The 18,248-nt window shown below is 37.1% G+C and overlaps 1 protein-coding gene across 7 annotated transcripts in view; it reads left to right on the forward strand.

Moving 5' to 3' along the window:
- Window positions 1-18,248, forward strand: part of Osbpl9 (oxysterol binding protein like 9) — a 142,007-nt gene that overhangs the window by 64,527 nt on the left and 59,232 nt on the right. For all 7 annotated transcript variants that reach the window (XM_033767555.1, XM_033767557.1, XM_033767556.1 and 4 more), the window contains one exon: window positions 13,022-13,098. In XM_033767555.1, coding sequence (XP_033623446.1) covers window positions 13,022-13,098 — 77 coding nt within the window. The remainder of the gene's footprint in view (window positions 1-13,021; window positions 13,099-18,248) is intronic.

The raw sequence follows: 18,248 nt of genomic DNA on the forward strand, positions 1-18,248 counted from the left end.
GCGCAGGCCACCAAACCGCTGAGCTAAATCCCCTGCCCTGGGTAAGTTTTTTTTGATCATGGCTAATTGGAATCCTATATGCCCCAATTACCTAAATGTCGAATTCTTTTTTCCCTGTTTGGGAAGTTTTTTGCCTTTACTTTTGAGTACAGTTTTTTTTTTTTTTTTTTTTTTTTTTTTTTAATGACATTTGGGCTGTCTCCTGCTTTTTCATTGATTCCAGTCAATCTTATGTTATTCTTCTTTGCATCATCTAGCAGCTGCTGAATTGTTTTCTCATGGTCCCTTGCTGGTTTTAAGAAATCTCTTTTCCTGATTGCTAACTGCAATTCTGTATTCAGTATTTTAGTCTGTCCTCGCATTGGCTCATTATTCTGCATATACTTTCAATTGAATTTTTAATCTCTTACATAGCCATTTGAATCTCTTTCATGGATTCCATTTCTTTCCTATTCTGGGTTTTCATGGCTGTCATCATATTCCTGAGCTCCTCTATTTTTTTTTTTTTAATCTGTATTTTTCATTCTGGTCACCATCTCTTTAGCTCTCTGGGAAATTATTTCCGATTGAATTTTTCTAGAGCCTCCTTCATCTGCTTTGTTAATTCTGGTGTTACCACTTCAGAGTCCTGGTGGATGGCTTTCAGATCGTTCCACTTCATTGTGCCTCGGATTTGCCTTTGGTGAGTTGACAGTCTATGGGGGTTGCATCTTATTTAAGTGTCTTGTCATTTTCTTTCTTTTTTTTTTTTTTTTTAAGTTTGATCCTGGGTTGATGCTTATAAATTGCTTATGGTGAGTTGCTTTATGCCAGTATTCAGAACCCTTAGGAAATGACTACTACTCAGAGGCATCTTCCAGGTGTAGCTAGCTTTTGGGTTTTGAGTCTGTTGCAGGACCATAGTTCTTCAGTTTATTGGGGATGAGAAGTTTCTGCCTACTTGGCCCAGCTGCCAGTTCTTTGGCACTGGCCTATAGGTCTTTTTTTTTTTTTTTTTTTTTTTTTTAAAGAACCCATAAGCAATCTCAGTCTTGGTATACCAGGAGGAACAACTGATTAGCACAATTATGTCACCTTTGCTAAAATAGTACAATCAACATTAACAATAGACAAATACAGTCTAGAAAATGGCCAATTGTGGCCCTTAATATGGTGTGGTTGTTTGTTTTGTTTTGTTTTTACTGTTGGGGGGAAGACTTAAAGGGGCTAGGGGGTGAAAAACAGAAATAGAAGGGGACAAGGTCAGAAGCAAGGCTGGAGGATAAACTTTAGGAAACTGGTGAAGCTGATGGGTGGGAAAGAGAAAAGGAAAAAATAAAAACAGTAATAGACCAACAACAAAAAATTAGAAAGGAAAAACAAAGAAAAGAAAAAAAAACATCCAATTCAAGGTGTGTCTCTGCTGTCACTGCTAGGCAATGTGGGCAAACTGAGTCCAGAGCCAAACTGATGAATCCCAGCAAGCTAGCTGCAGCTTCAGGGTGGTGTAGTGGATAATCCCAGGCAGCCTGCTCATTTATTTCCTTTGATGTTCAGGCTGGTTTCTGGTTATGAGGCTGAAACTGGATTCTTTGAGCCTTCAACAGTCTGTGTGTCTCTTACCTGCTTGAACTCTGCTCCCTGACCTCCTGGCTAATTTGAACTCAGCACCTGCACTCAGGCACTGGAAGCCACTAGATGGAGTCGGCCCACATATATTCTAAGTTCCAAGCTCAGTTGGCCCCTCTTCAAGATGGCTACCAGCCAATCAATTCTCCTGGGTGAGGTCTGAATCCAGATAACTCACCAGCCCCTGCAGTCCAGTTTGTCCACTGCTCCATTCCACTGGTGTGTTTCTCTGTGCGGGCTTCTGGGGGTTGTCAGTAGTCATTGTGCATCTGTAGTTTTGGCCTGCCATTCCCTCACTGAGAGTTCAGGCTCTGGGAGAGTGTTGCTTGCTGCCTCCCTTTTCCTCTTCGTTAAAGTCTCTCTTTTCATTCTTTTTGTAGACTTCAGTTCTCACCTCAGATCCTTCCTGGGTCCTGAGGATCTGCTTCCTTCCTTCTTATGCTGCTAATTCCAGTTTGAGGACACCAAATCTCAGAGAAGCTCTTTCTCTGCTGCTCACCACTCCTCCATTTTCCCAGAAGTCCTGTGTCCACTTTTTAAAAGAGAAGCCTTCAGATTTAAAAGAAAAAAAAAATTTTTGGCCCTATGTTGAATCTTCAGATTTAAAACCAAAATTTTTTTTGTTGGTTGAACACAGTATGAGATACCTTAAACCATTGGATTTTCAATCTTTGGTTAAAGCCACAGAGAAATCAAAATGAGAAGGAAGCTGAGGATTAAACTTTGTAGGCTGGAACTGCCAACAGACTTAGTGGGATGGTCAGAAAGGTTAGGATGATGAAAGCTGTTAGTTTCAACCATATGAAATTACTGTTTTTCTTTTATTTTTTATTACAAGTTTTATTGAAATTATTGTTTTTCATTTATTTGTTTTGTGGAGGTGGTGATCGAACCCAGGGCCTTGAACATGTCAGGCAAATGTATCAAGTTAGAAACCCCAAGTCTGCAATTATTGTTTTTATAGATCAAAAGTAGCCTAGCCAGGAATTTAGCTCAGTGGTTCTGCCACCTGCCTTATAAGCACAAGGTCCTGAGTTTGACCCCTGCTACCAAAAAACAGAAAACAAACCAAAGTAGCCTTATCTCAGCAGTTCATATAGCTCAACCTAGGAGAAGACAAGATAGTTTATAGTTTACAGTAATAATTGAAAACATTCAGTTATTTGAATTTTACCTTCAAATAAAATTATACCTATCTAATCCCCAGTACCCCCCCAAAATTATACCTATCTAATTTAGTATATGTAATGATTCATAATGTTACTGATGGTACATTTGGTATAATAATAATGATGATAAACGTTTGTTAAATGTTTCCTTTGTGGTAGGATCTATTGAACATTTTACCTTTATAAGTCATGTAGTTCTCACAACCTACTCATAACTTTATGAAACAGGTTCTATTATTGTTTCTATTTTATAGAGAAGGAAACTAAGACCACACACCCATAGCTAATGTGAGGTAGAACTGGACTTTAAACACAGTTGTACTTTAAGGCCATTCTCACTTGATCTTAACCAAAAGGCCAAGAAGCGATTAAGGCCATTCTCTTAGTTGCTAACAAAAGTTATTGAAGAGATTTGCCAGCTCGTTTATAATGAACTTCTATTATTTTATCAGAAAAGAAATTAATATAAAATATAAGGAACTTTAACAATGCAGTTTGGTGAAAATTTAAAATATGGTGAGATTAATGTTCTTCATGTTCCATTATTAGTAGAAATAGCAGCAGTAGTGGTGGTGGTAGCAGTAGTACTGCTACTGAATCTGTTGTGAACCAGTCACTAATTAGCAGGCAATGTAGACAATTTACATAACTCCTACTATGAAATTATTTTTGCTTGTAGAGCTGCACTAGAACTTTCAACCCTCCTGCTTCATATGCAGATTCTTGCCCCCCTTCCTCCCCTTCTGTCTCAGAAACTGGGATTGGACCCTCTCCAGTGATTCTGACACACTTTAAAGTTTGACAGCCATAGGTGTGCATCCACCAGTTTTGTATCTTGTTCCAGTTTATTCTCTTAACAACCCTCTGCATTGGACACAGTTAACTGAATTTATAGAAAGAAGCAAGACATAGAGATCCAAGTGATCTGACCTTCAATTCAGCTTATCTGTTCTCTTACTGTGACCTAGCCTATAGAACAGTTTAGAGAAGGAAATTAGGATTATGCATGTGATTAGTTCATTGTATAATCCTTTTCTATCAAAGGACTTCACTGAAGTCATCTTTTAAGCAGTATAATCTCCAAAATAATTTCATTTATGGAATTTGTTTATAAATTTATTTGTACGTACTTTAGAGTAATATAAATTTCTTCAGACAAAATACAACTTTTTTTCCACTTTAAGGCACTGAACTCAGCACCTTCACTCTGACCTACATCTCCAGCCTTTCTAATTTATTTATTTTACTTTGAGACAGGATCTTTCTAAGTCACTAAGTTGCCTGTGTTGGGCTCAAATTTGTGATTTTCTTGACTCAGCCTCCCTGAGTACTGGGATTACAGGTGTTCACCACCATGCCCAGCTCAGAATAGAATTTTAAGCATTAAAAGGGGGATTTATGATAGATGGAGAGGGAAGGACAGGAAGGCGAAAAGGTAGTAAAAATGATTAAGATATGATATATATGTGTATCAATTCCCCATGATGAATGTAATTATTATGCATTGCAAACATATACTAAAAAAAGATATTTAAATTATATGAGCTTTCAGGAACTAAGTCTTAATGGAGGTTGTTTGTGGTTGGTCTGATAGCCAGCTTTTTCAACTCAGTCCATTAAAGCCTGCTCATTTATTAAAATGCAGGTGTACTGTGAACAACCCAGTGGTATAGATAAGTTTTTAATTCAGAAAAGTTATATTGATCAAGTATATTAAGAAACACTGCCCCCAATGCATTAACATCAATAAACTCAAAATGTTTTGTCTGCTTCATTAATCATTTAGAAGAATAGATAGTAAATTAGACTAAAATATGATTGTAGGCCTAAATGTCTTTTCTTTGTGAATCATCTCAGCATTATCATTAATAAACAGATGCCATTATCTTATATTGACTGTTGACTTAAAATTTTTCCCTTGGAGCTTTATATTTTTTTATTTTTATGTGATAACCTTTCTGTAAAACAAAAAATAGGTTATCGATTTCATGTAAGGGAAATAAATCAGCTGTACATTAATTCTGTAACTATATGCTATAAACGCAATGAGTATTCAGTGGAGAAATGCTGCTGCATTTGAATATTAAGAGTTTGTTCTAGGACTGCAGATTTAGTTCAGTGGTGCTACTGCCTGCCTTGCAAGTACAAGATCCTGAGTTTGATCCCCAGTATGAGAGAGAAAGAGAGAGAGAGGGAGGGAGAGAGGAGAGAGAGAGAGAAGAGATTGTTATATTAGGAGGGTTCAACCTCACTGGTACACTTCCTTGTTCTTTATTTTCTATTCAAAATCCTCCCTAAATATTTGAAATTGTAATCTTTCCAAGTTCAATTAAGGACCGTTTGGTTTAGTAAGTAGCTAGGATTAAAGAATAATATTCTATTTTATGAATAATCATATTTGAACAACAGGTTTCCCTCTATTTTAAATCATTCTGTGTTGAATATCCTTGTTCGTGCATCTTTAATCAAATCTCTGCTTAACGGTAAATATTCGTAAAATAATTTGTCAGAACAAAAGGCATATTTTTAATATTACGGAAGCAGTCATCCTCAATTTTTAAAGACAGCTACTGACTTATACTCCTCATCAGCATGATGAGTATTAGAATCTTGAAAGTATGTCACTTCAATATGTCCCTCAAAAATATACTTTAGTGTGTTTATTTCTTGTTTGGTGACTTGCTCATTTCCTGGTTATTGTTGTTGGAGCATTCATCTTTTTATTAAATTCTCTTAGAAAGGAAATTAACCTTATTTTCTGAGAAATCACTAATATATATTACGTTTGGTTTTGTTGTTTGGAACACATTGCTTGGTAGGTATTAGCATGAAAATGAAGATTTATCATGAAAAGCACTTCCTTTGTTGTATAGTAATGTGTATCTGAAAATATGCATTAAAGTAGAACGTATTTGTTTAACACTTGCCACAATACTATTAAAGTCTTTAACAGAAGTTTGCCTTTTAGACATAATATTTATTCATATATTTTATTTCTTACTTTCAAAAATAAACATGTAAGCAATGTCCCCTAACTTTGCAGCTCTAACTTCATTGCTCCTTTCTTTCCCTCTAAAGCAGAAGAGCAAGGGTCTTATTGTGATAGTATTATTAATGTTTTCATAGTGTCCGATGGGTTGGGTTGTCATAATTTCTCTTGTCCTAGTGTGTATCCACATTCAAGCTTGCCATTGGGCAGTGGCCAACTGAGCCAAGGGGGCTGTGACATCGGTGAGAAGAGACAGGAGTGAAATGGTGGTGTGAGACATGGGTTGAGCAGATCTGTCACTGAATTGCAGGGAGCTTAGGAAGCTGGCCTGATGAAAGCCTGGGGATGTCCCCTGTATGGATTTAAAGGACAAAAAGAGTCAGACGTTGACTTGTGCCCTGTCTCATTTTATTCCTGTTTTCTGACTTCATAATTCTACTATGTCAATTGTGGGAGTATTTCCAGGTTGATGAGGGAGACAAATCAACATATTTTCTCATACGTATTCATTTGCAGAGGAAGTCTTGCCCAAAGAAGACTAAATGTAGGACATGAAGGCACTTGTATTGGTTTAAGTATAGTAACTTGGTGTAAATTATAATGAATGCTGAATCAGTGGTGTTTCGCTGTATCTAAGTCTTGTTTTACAAGATGGGATTAAAGCTTGTGGGATATACTGGAGTTATATCTAAGCTTATGTTACAGCCTTAGTCTGGGAATATGCACTCTTTGAAAGAAAGACAAAGATATTTTGTTAACAGTGTACAGCTAAATATAGAGAAAGAAGGAAGTAGCTTATTGATAACTCTGTGCCCTAAGCAGAATTCTTTGGAGAGAGACTCTTTGGAGGTCAAAGAGAAATACCTTCATTCTCCTTTTTACCTGAAAAAAAATATTTGGAGGGCTGGGCCTGTAGCTCAGAGATAGAACATTTGCCCAGGGTGTGCAAGGCCCAGGGTTTGATCCCGAGCACCATAACAAAAGAAAAATTGGATACTGTTTTGTTTTTGTTTTTGTTTTCCAGTCTAAAGGGCTTCTGTAACCTGGTGTATACACAACATCTACTCAGAACACTCTAAGCGTTTTATTTACCATGAATCAATCATTACAATATCTTATCGATATGGTTCTGTCACATTGTTAGGCCATGTCTTTCTCAGTCTTGTTTATCTCAAAAGCAAACAAAAGAAATTAAATAGCAGATTCTCTTTGTTCTTAGAAATATTTTATTTGCTTTGTTTTTGTTTCCTCCCTAAATTTGCTTTTTCTTTTTTTTGGTGTTTTTGAAGCAGGGTCTCACTATGTAGCCCAGGCTGGCCCCAACAATCCTCCTGCCTCAGCCTCTGAAGTGTTGGGATTACAGACATGTGCCACCATGCCTGGCTTCTTAAATTTTCTAATAGTCAACAATTTTTTTCTCTTTTTTTAATTGATTAACTTGATGGTATAATTTCATTCTTCCTTTCTGAACAACCTTGATAATCAGTGGAGATTACTTTTGAGGTTCTGTATTTCTCCTCATGAACTGAAATATGGTTTTAGCTTTTCATTTCTCTTTCCCTTTCCTTCACCAGAATACACTAAAGATAGATTCTTTTTTTTTAGCTTTTCCTAAGAAGGTAATAGTTTTTAGTAACATATATTGCAGTATTCCTTATTAATTAATTTAGTAAAATTTATTAAAATTGAGTTTTCAAAGAGATTAGGCTTACCAAATACCAGGATTAATTGAATTGGACATTTCAAACCCAAAGTAAAACTTTTGGCATCCTGTGACTTCTAACCTATTTTTTCCTCTACTGTTCTGTTTTGTGAAACACTACTTCCATGTCTCCAGCTAAATAATTTTGAAGCCTTTTCTTTCCCTACTTTTATATTACCAACATTCTCTTTATATCTGAGGCACTGTGTTCATTGGATTCTATCTTTTCTCTGTCCCCCAAGATGATTACATGGCTGGTCTTTATCACTTCTTACCTTCACACTTTCTGTAGTGCTTTTACATTTTTTCTTACCTTTTTTTTTTCCCTATCACTGCTCTGCAAAAGCATTTTTCTTATTAATGTCTAAATGAGCTCTTTAAAATCATCTCATTCCCAACAGTTTTCTACCCTCTCTCAGTCTTAGAGAAAATTCTGATTTTTCTCAAGTTCAAGTTTAAGGAATAGTGGCCCTCCAAAATTGTCTTCTCTAAAACCTAGAGATAAAGTTGTTAGAAAACGCTGGAGATTTACCTCAGTGGTACTGTATCAGCCTGCAAGTGTGAGGTCCTGAGTTTGATCCCCAGAACCAGGGGGGTAAAAAAGTTGTACGAAAACATCTTCTACAGGAGCTAAAATTACTGTTATTTACATATCAACTTGGTGACGATTTTCATTTACTAGAAATAATTTGACTTAGAAGCGTGTAATTATAGAAGCAATTGAAAATAATCCATTATTCTACATATGGTTTCCATTGGCTTCTTTGATTGAATCAATATCCACTTAACCCAGTACAATGCAAACTCTGTGGAGACTCATAATGTTGTCTCAGGTAGTCAAAGCAAAAATTTGAGGAAGAAGCAGTTTTGTAAATATTTGTCTGTTTTGACAGTTTTGGAGACTTCAGCTAAAACTATTAATAAACTTTTTGAGAGAGCCAATATGGCAGCTTTAAAAGTCTATAAAACAAGCACAGTAATTTCTTAGGAAATCTAACCTGTTCTTAGACTTCACTTATAAAAATGGAATCCTTCACTGAGTAATGAAATCAATGGATAATTATTCCTTGCTCAACAAATATTTATTTGCCTGACATGATTCTAGAGGCTTGGGATACGTTAATAAAACAAATAAAGATCCTTGCCTTTGTGGAGCTTAAATTCCAGTGGCAGGGGACAGACAATAAATAATAAACATGAATAAGTCATAAGTTAGAAGGGATAAGTACAACAAAGAAAAAATAGAGCAGGATAACAGGAATTAGGAATGCCTGGTTAGGGGTCAGACTTCATGGTGGCCAGGAGATCTCACTGAGAAAATAATCATTTGAGTAAATGACAGATTATCATTTGTCCTTTAATTATGAGTACCAGTTAGTTTCTAAGAAAATGTCAGGCTTCAAGAATTAAGAAAATGTGGATCAGATTCCATTTTAGACCTCAGAGAATACACAGCTGAGCAAGGGAAAGAGTAAATACCATAAAACAATTACCTGGAACATTGTAATGTTATAGATGCTTTGGTAGAAGTATTCACAAAGTGTAATAAGGTATAGAGATCTTTCTGATCTGACCTCTCCTATGTGCTTACTATGATAGTTTATTTAAACCATGACTCTTACTTACACCTTTTGAATATCTAAACATTGGTTTAGATTACTTTAGACTTGAATGATCATTCTCACAGCATACCACTTTTTACTTTTTTTGTTTATTTGTTTGGTTGTTTTTTTTTGAGACAGGGTCTCATTATGTAGTTGAGACTGACCTGGAACTCACTATGTAGCCCAGGCTGGTTTTGAACTCACAGCAATTCTCCTGCCTCAGCCTCCCAAGTGCTGGAATTACAGGCGTGCACCACCATACCCAGCCCACTTTATTACTTTTAAAAAATAGCTTCTGACTACTCAGCATGTCCAAACTCAATCCAAATTATAGCCAACTGCACCGTGAACCACCTAATTATCTAAGTGGAATGTTTTTATTTCACATTCATCCTGCTTCTCATGTACTTTTCACAAATATGTAATGAGCAAGGCACTATAGAGTTTGCAAGGCACAGAGATCCAGCACCAGATGACTGACAGAGTTCTGTTTTTCAGGAGTTTACAGTCTAGTGGAGGAGGCAATCAATAAATAATGAAGATGTTACATGTGTTATATACCAGCAGTTTTCAAACTTGTTGGTATAAGTATCCTTGTACATTTAAAAAATTATGACTCCAAACAACTTGAGTTTATGCGTATTTATTACTAGCTACCAGTTTAGCAATTAAAACAAATTTTAAACATTTATTTAAAAATAACAGTAAGGAACTCATTTCGCTAATAATATTCTATGACAAAATAACTTTTTCTCAGCCCCTTTCCCTAAAAGTAAGACATTGTGTTACATGCTTGCAATTCTCTTTAATCTGACGCTTAATAGAAGATAGCTGGATTCTCATATCTGCTTCTTTACTGAATTGTGGGTTGTTATGATTGAAATACATGAAAATTCAGCCTAATACAGATGTGTAGTTAGCAAAGGAGTATTTTAAGAAAATTGTGAATATTCTTTGGTACTTTATAAAAACTCGTGTGAGTTCACCTCTCTCCCACCCTTCCTTCTTTCCTTAATTCACTGGGGTTGAACCAGGGTCTAGTACGTGCTAGGCAAGTGCTTTGACCCCAAGACATATCTCCCAACGCCTTTTATCTTATTTAGAGATATTTTATTTTTTTCCTAAGTTGTTCAAGTTAGCCTCAAACTTGGAATCCTCCTGCATCAGCTTCCCAAGTAGTTAGGGTTGCAGGTGTGAACCATCACACCCAGCCCAGATGATAGTTTCTTGAAGCTTAGTTGCAGCATGGAGCTGAAACTGTATTAAGCAGTTGATATATGGAAATACTCTATTAAAATTTATTTGTCTGGATTCATTCTGAGTGGATCCTTTACCCTCTATATGATTTTATAACATCATTTGAAAATGTTGCATAACCGAATTATGCAGATGTGACATAAATGTTCACACATTTCATGAAATGACATAAAACCATTGTATTTATTGATATTGCCCCAAACTTATCAGAAAAGGCTTTTATGTTTTCAGGTCTGTCGAGGTCATGTGGTTGATAAATACATGCTTTCCAAGATTCCATTGTTTATTTTAAAGTTTGAATTTTATAATTAGCAACAAACACTGTCAGATTTCCCTGAAATTTCAGGTTCACTTCCTTCATTTTTAGGGAAATATCTGCCCGACACCCCTGTGTGAATAAGATACATTGTCAGTTTGGGGTTTTTTTTTCCCAAGTAAAAAATGATGTCCTGTAAATGCCATTTAGGTCACAAACTCAGACATTGTGCAAGTTCTTTTCTTTGAGATAAATTTCCCAAGTAAAATGATGTCCTGTAAATGCCATTTAGGTCACAAACTCAGACATTGTGCAAGTTCTTTTCTTTGAGATAATCATTAGGCTCTGATGTGCAGTGAAAGTGCTTTATGTGTACTTCTCATTTGTCACAGACCTTTTTTTTTTTTTGGACTGGGGATCGAACTGAGGTCCTTGCTCTTGAGAGGCAGGCAGTAGAACCACTGAGCTAACCCCCCAGCCCTGTCACAGACTTTTAAACAGTATGTACACAGGGGTCAAGTTTTGGTAGTGTTTACTACTTCTTCAAGAGAAAATGTCAGGAATCCTCCTCCCCCAAGAATAAATATGTGGTAGAGTAGAACAACTGCTGGTGAAGTCTGGTGCCATGTGGGCAGATTTACCTCCATTGCTCCTGCACCATTGGCACAAATATCAACACGGTGAAAAATTCAGGTGATTCTTAGTATGAAAATTGTTTCATCCAGAGGAGTCTGTGACCTCATTGGATCCCCAGTGTTGTTGTGTCTCTTTCTTATTTTACCTTTTTAAAATATGTAGCTGCAACTCGGCATTACTAGGTACTCTCCTCCTGAAGTCACACAAATACAGTGAAGTTAGGGCTTGAATCTGACTGGAATTTCTGGTTCTCATTCTATCCATGTCATACACCATCTCCAGAGTGTGGAGAAGTATATTGTTATCCCTTGATGACAGGCTTTGTCCAGCAAGAAGGGCATGGAATGAGACTTAGCCACAGCTTCATGTGTTCTCATCCTCTGCATTGACTTTGAGGGCTCAGCCTTGTCTGATTGCCTACAATATTTCTACCTAACAGATGCATATTTCTTACACTAAATTTTATACACTTTTTCATTAATAGTACATCTGGAAATCACTCTAAAGGAAGCTTTCCTAATCTTTTTTATACCTGCATAGTACTCCACAATTTCCTGCCTCTCCAATATAGGTTTTTTTTTGTTTTTTGTTTTTTTTTTGTTTTTTTTTTTTTTTTTTTTTTTTTTTTGGGTACCGGGGATTGAACTTGGGTCCTTGTGCTTGCAAGGCAGGCCACTGAACCGCTGAGCTAAATCCCCAACCTTCCAGTGTAGGGTATTGAAGAATATTTTCAATATTTTGCAAAAAATGTTGTAGTAAATAAATTGCCTGGGATTCCTAGGGCTTCTGAAATCCATAGTTTAATGTCTTATAAGTTTTTTGTTGTTGTAGGCTTTTTGATACAAGGTGTTGCTATGTAGTTCAGGTTAGCCTTGAACTCACAGTGTAGCCTAAGCTAGCCTCAACTCATGGCTTGCTTGTTTGTTTGTTTTTGGTATTGGGGATCAAATTCAGGACTTTGAGCTTTCAGGCAGGCAAGCTAAATCCCCGGCCCTGGCCTCAACTCATGACAATACTCCTGCCTCAGCCTCCATGGTGCTAGGATTACAGGCATGTTCCACCGCACTCGGCTTCATCAATTTTGTCTTTATAAAATATTTGTTTTTATTAGTACCTATTTATAATACATCTTCCATCAGTTATGGAAAATTCACAGGCAGAAGTCAGGCATGGTGGCACACACCTATAATCCCAGCACTTGGGAGGCTGAGGCAAGAGGATCACCATGAGTTGAGGACACCCTAGGCTACACAGTGACTTCAAGGTCAGCCTGGGCTACCATAGCAAGACCCTGTCTCAAAAACAAACAAGCAAACAAACAAACAAAAAACATTTCATATGAGTAAAGCCTTGTGGTACCTGTTTCTGTGCCTGGCTTAAAACAATTTCTAGTTCTGCCCATGTTGGTGCAAATGACAGAATTTAATTGCTTTTGCTCTTAATGGCTGAATAGCATTCAATTGTGTATATAGACCACATTTTAAAAATTATTTATTCTTTGATGGAACGGGTTTTTTTTTTTTTTAATAATCACTCTAGCTTTGGTCGTTCTTAGTGGAAAGGTTGGTCAGCTATGTAACATACTAATATTAGTGATAGTTCTGTCTTTTGTTAGAAGTTGTTGCATTTCTGCTTAGATGTATCTGTATCATGTTAGATATTTAGATAAGGCAGATCAGATGAATCTATTAAGAAAATGGCATAACTAAAACCTCTATTAGAAGGATGGCTTTAAAATTCTATCTTCAAATGTGGAGACAAAGCATAGAGGTTAATAATGTTTTATTACACTCATTCTAGCTCGTGATGCTGATGAGCGAGAGAAGTGGATCCACGCCTTAGAAGAAACAATTCTTCGCCATACTCTCCAGCTTCAAGTAAGAGTCTTTAATGCTTTCTGGAGAGTCTGTTAGTGTTTATTTTTTTCTTCTGTTTTATACTTTTAAAAAATAACTTTGATAATATAATGAGAACTTTTAGTTGCTGTTGAATTGCTTATTCTTTTTTTGGTACCGGGGATTGAACTCAGGACCTTGTGCTGTGAGGCAGGTGGTGGAACCACTGAGCTAAATCTCCAGCCCTGAATTGCTTATTTTTGTCTTTACGTTATTACATAGTAAAGTCATGGTCATTTATTTTCTGCTTTCTGTGGAGTAAAATATGAAAATTGTCTTGAAAGAAGACATTGTAAAGCAGCCTTAAAAGAAAAATGTCACATTAAAATGTATCAGATTCTTATTTTGTTTGGTTTGATTTTTTGAGACAGGGTCTCACTATGTATTTCAGGCTGACCTTGAACTTTTGCAGTCCTCCTGCCTCAGCCTCCTGAGTGCTGGGATTACAGGTGTGTGCCACCATACCCAGCCAGATTTATTTTTTATATTTAGCATCAATAGTTGGTTATTGCTAATAACCAAATTATAGAATTACACCTAATAGATAAATACTGAGAGGTTGACCTTATTTCCTTGTTTTAGGATTTAGCTATGGCTATATGCATTGGTTAGTATGGTAATAACACTAACTGGGATAAAGTTGAAAGAAAATTCAATTCAAAATGATTCAAGGAGAAAAAGGCAATCTAGTTGAGGCATGGTTTATGTGTTCTAAGGGCATCCTTTGTGCTTGTTTCTAAATTCCATTTCTTGTGATTTGGCTTTGTTTTCAGGTAAGTTTTCCCTTTTGTGGTGGTTAGCTAGCTGGTTGCAGAAATCTTGGCTTTACATTGTAAGAATTCTGAACGGATAGAAGGTGGTTGTTCCTTTCGGACCTCAATAAGATTAACAGGGTAGCTTATCACCTTAGTTCCATTGTGTGTCCAGTTTCACAATCCTTAGCTCCACCATGGAGCTAGGCTGTTACTGCCAGTAGCAGAAACACACTGCTCTTAGGGAAGAAGGTGTGTGTGTCTACCTTGTGCTGCCCCACACAGAGTCCAAATAGAGAAAAAAGACGCTGGGTGACAGAAGCAACGAGTGTCTCTTCTGCTGAATGGAAGATACTTGCCTATGTTTGTTCGTCAATGAAAGAGCATATATATATTGTGGCTTACACAGATTTTGTTTTTATTTAGAAGATGGAACTGTAGAAACAGATGTTATTAACCCTTTCTCTGTACCTCACCTTGTCCTACATCAGGACTCAGGCTTGGGCATAGGTCTTAGACTTCTGATAACTTTTAAAATATTTTAAAATACATGTAAATATGAAAGAGTTCCTAGGATAGGACATTTAAAAATATAAAGTTAAATGATCATTTGAGTGCCAGAGACTCTTCTAGAGGTAGTTCAGTGTGCGGAAGAACTTTACTGTGGGGCCAGCATGTCTGGTCTGTGTCCTAGTGCTACTGCTGCTACTCACCATTTAACTAACCTTTATCACTCCCCTCACTGTCTCTGAGTCCCAGGATCCTTATCTATAGAATGAGGATAATAAAAGTACCTACTTCACACAGTTGTTTTGGCAGTTGGGTTAAATGTAAACTGGTTGAAACAACGCCCAGCTGTAGTAAAAACTTGATACATGTTAGTTGCCATTACCAGTAATGCAACTATTCCTGCCATTCCCTCACCTAGTGGCTAATATTCTATTAGTGTTCAGCAAATGTTAATTAAATGAAGAAATAATTGAAGGATTAATGAGCAGAGAGTTGACAGGTTGCTTTTTCGTTGATGTTTACTGAATACTTTGTTTGTTTGTTTTCTTTTTGGTTTTTTGAGACAGGGTCTCACTACTTTGTTGAGACTGACCTGGAACTCACTTTGTAGCCCAAGCTGGTCTCAAACTCACAGCATCCTCCTGCCTCAGCCTCCCGAGTGCTGGGATTTCAAGCGTGCGCCACCACACCCGGCCAACTGAATACTTTGTATTTGTGGTACTGAGGATTTAACCCAAGGCCTTTGCACTGAGCTACATGCCCAGCCCTCTTCTTTCTTATTTTAGTGTCTCACTTTGTGGCCCAGGCTGGGCTCAGACTTGGTGATTATCCTGCCTCAGCCTCCCAGAATGCTGGGATTACAGCCATGTGAATACTTTGAGGTTAACTGTCTTCTTTTTGGGAGAGAAGATTGTATAAAGGCAGAAACTTACTTATTAAAATACATGTGCTGTCTACTGCTATGCTAGAGTGTGTTCCTTGAGTGATTTGATTAGGTGGGCATGGTGGCGTATACTTGGAACACCCAACTCCTCAGTAAACTGAGGCAGGGGGAATAGAAGTTGCCAGCCTGGCCAATTTAGAAGACCCTGAGTCAATATAAAATTTTAAAAGGGATAGGAATGTAGTTCAGTTGTAGAGAACTGCCTAGCATCCAGGAAGCCCTTGGTTTAATCCCCAGGACTGAAAGAAAAAAAAACACTTTGTAAAATTGGCATTTTTGTCCTAGTTTACAGATGAGGAAGCTTGATTTACATAGCACTGCTTCCCAATTTAACATTTGACGGCATCATAAGTACACAGCCTCCTTTATTTCAGCCGTTATACTCTGTTGCATCGCCCCAGTTCCTAACAACTGCACCACCACCTTAAATATTAAATAGGTTTTCAGTCTGACAGTCTTCTTACCTTGATCCTTTTCTGATCTTTCATCTGTCATGCTCTGAGCTCGACTCTGTTTTTCCTGGCCATTAATACCTTTCTGGTTTTGCTTAGCTCATCTCTAGTACAGAGCTTGTGATGCACTTCCTCAGCACTGCCTTTGATTTCACCCTTAGAATTTCTTGTCACTGAGCTTTTTGTGCTGTATATCATTCTGCTGTCCACTCCCCAGGGCCACCTCTGCTTTTAGTACTGTAAGAGGTTGCAACAGTGAGATGGCAGTTTCTATCACAGTTTTAATTTTGTCTAACTTTAATTGGATAGCCATTATGGTGTAAAAGTCTTCTTACTGACCTCTTGTGTAAAGCCTTACAGCACTGTTATGTGCTTTCAAGTATGGTTCAAGAGGCAGCATGTTACAGTAGAAAAGCTTTAGAGCCAGGCTGTTGAGGGTTTAGGTCCTGGCTCTGCCCTTTTGCTAGCAGTGTAATGTGAACAATGCTTAATTTCTTTTAAACTTCAGTTTCCTCATCTTCAAAAGAAAGTATAAGACTTCAATAAAATAGTTGTGTTAAGAGATTAAAATACTTCTAATATATGATACCTAAGTTATTCAACAAACATTAGTTTCATTCTTCCATTCCTCCCTCACCTCGCTTCTGTGTCTTTCTCGTTCCTGCTTCTCTGTAGGTAATAATAACTTGTAATTGGGGTATTTTGAAGATGACAAAGACAACTACAAATCTTCTCTGTCCTTTCAAGCCCTATGAAAATTGAGTTTCCCTAGTCACTCTAAACTTACTGTGTGTTAGCTTGTGGTACCATTTCATGGCTACGCCAAGCCAAATTAGACAGCTCCTATAGGGAAGCCCCAGAGGCTGAAGAGCCTCCTAATTTCCTGTCCTTAGCCTGTAAGAGGTGTTTAGTAGATATCCAATGATACAGATTCTTGGAAGGAACCTTTCAGATTCTTTCCCCTAGTATGCTTCTGTACAAACTAAAGCTGCGAGGTTACCATGCCAGAGATTAATCACTGGAAGAAAGCTCAGGGTGTTTCATCCCGTAGGCTGTGCAGTGTCCTATATTATATAAGGTAAAATTAATTATAGGAGCTTATCTGGTATTGTACAGGCATTAAAATTGGTTTATAAGCTTGAGTAAATTTGGGCCCATTTTTAAAAAAATTCTTGCAGGCCCAGAGTGCCAGTGTATGACCCAAGTATTATGTTATTTCACATGGGCAGAATTTTCTTAGATTTAGCTCTTAAAGAGCTATTTACCCAAAAGAAAATTTCAAATTAAATATAAATGTAACACAAAGCAATAGTCTAAATTAAGTTTAATTTTTTTGAGGAATGATACTGCCCTACTAAAGGTCACTACTACAATATGAAAATATGCTAAAAATATTCCTGCAGGATTCTTCAAGTACTGGGAAACTTTTATTTATAGAGCACAGGCTGTGAGGTCTGAGAGATAATGTCATGTACATGGTCAAGGCTCTTCTGTGACAAGTAGTAGTACGTGATGCCAACTTGATTTTTTTTTTTTTTTAAGACGGAGTTTCACTATGCAGTTCAGGCTGGCCTTGAGCTCTTTATGTAGCCCAAACTGTCTTTGAACTCAAGGCAATCCTCCTGCCTCAGCTTCCCAAGTGCTAGGCTTACAGGTGTGCAACACTACGCCTGTCTGTGCCAATTTGATTTTAAATACAAACATAGGTGATGAAATAAGTTGGAAGCACTTTGTTTTGAGGTTGTTACTAATCTGATTCAATGTGTTGAATAGTTTATAAGCTATAGAAATGAAAAAAATTTGAATAGAGGCTTTTTAAAAATTTTTTTTGGATTTCTTTTGAGGCAGGGTCTCACTATGTAGTTGAGACTGACCTGGAACTCACTATGTAGTCCAGGCTGGTTTCAAACTTACAGCGATCCTCCTACCTCAGCCTCCCGAGTGCTAGGATTACAGGCATACACCACCATGCCCGGCGGAATAGAGGTTGTTTAGATCTCAGTTTGGAAGTTCTCAGGTAGCTGTTTAACTGAGTATATATCTTTAAGTTTTTGTTTGTTTGTTTGTTTAGTTTTTTGCTGTGAGAGAGTTGATATTAAAAGTTTTTATACTGGGGCTAGGATTTAGCTCAGTGACACCTCACCTGCCTGGCAAGTGCAAAGTTCTGAGTTTGATTCTCAGTAACCCCCCCCCACAAAAGTTCTTATACTAAATGGTTTCTACGATTATTCTTTGGGCCAAGAAATGGTGTTTTAATTGTCCTCATATGTATAGTTTTTGTGCATAACTATAGACAGTATCTTAAGCAGTTATCAAATTAAAATTTCATTGCTACTCTCCTATAATTGTATAAGTTTTGTCCTAACTGGCATTGATCTCAACCCCCTAGAAAGGAAGGGAATGATATATAGTGTAACAATTTGGCCAAGGGGGAACAGAGAGGCCTACTATGAAGCTCATCAGAAATATCATCAA

The sequence above is a fragment of the Fukomys damarensis genome, unplaced genomic scaffold (genome assembly GCF_012274545.1).
Source record: "Fukomys damarensis isolate Sample0158 unplaced genomic scaffold, DMR_v1.0_HiC HiC_scaffold_23, whole genome shotgun sequence".
In the NCBI taxonomy this organism is placed as follows: domain Eukaryota; kingdom Metazoa; phylum Chordata; class Mammalia; order Rodentia; family Bathyergidae; genus Fukomys; species Fukomys damarensis.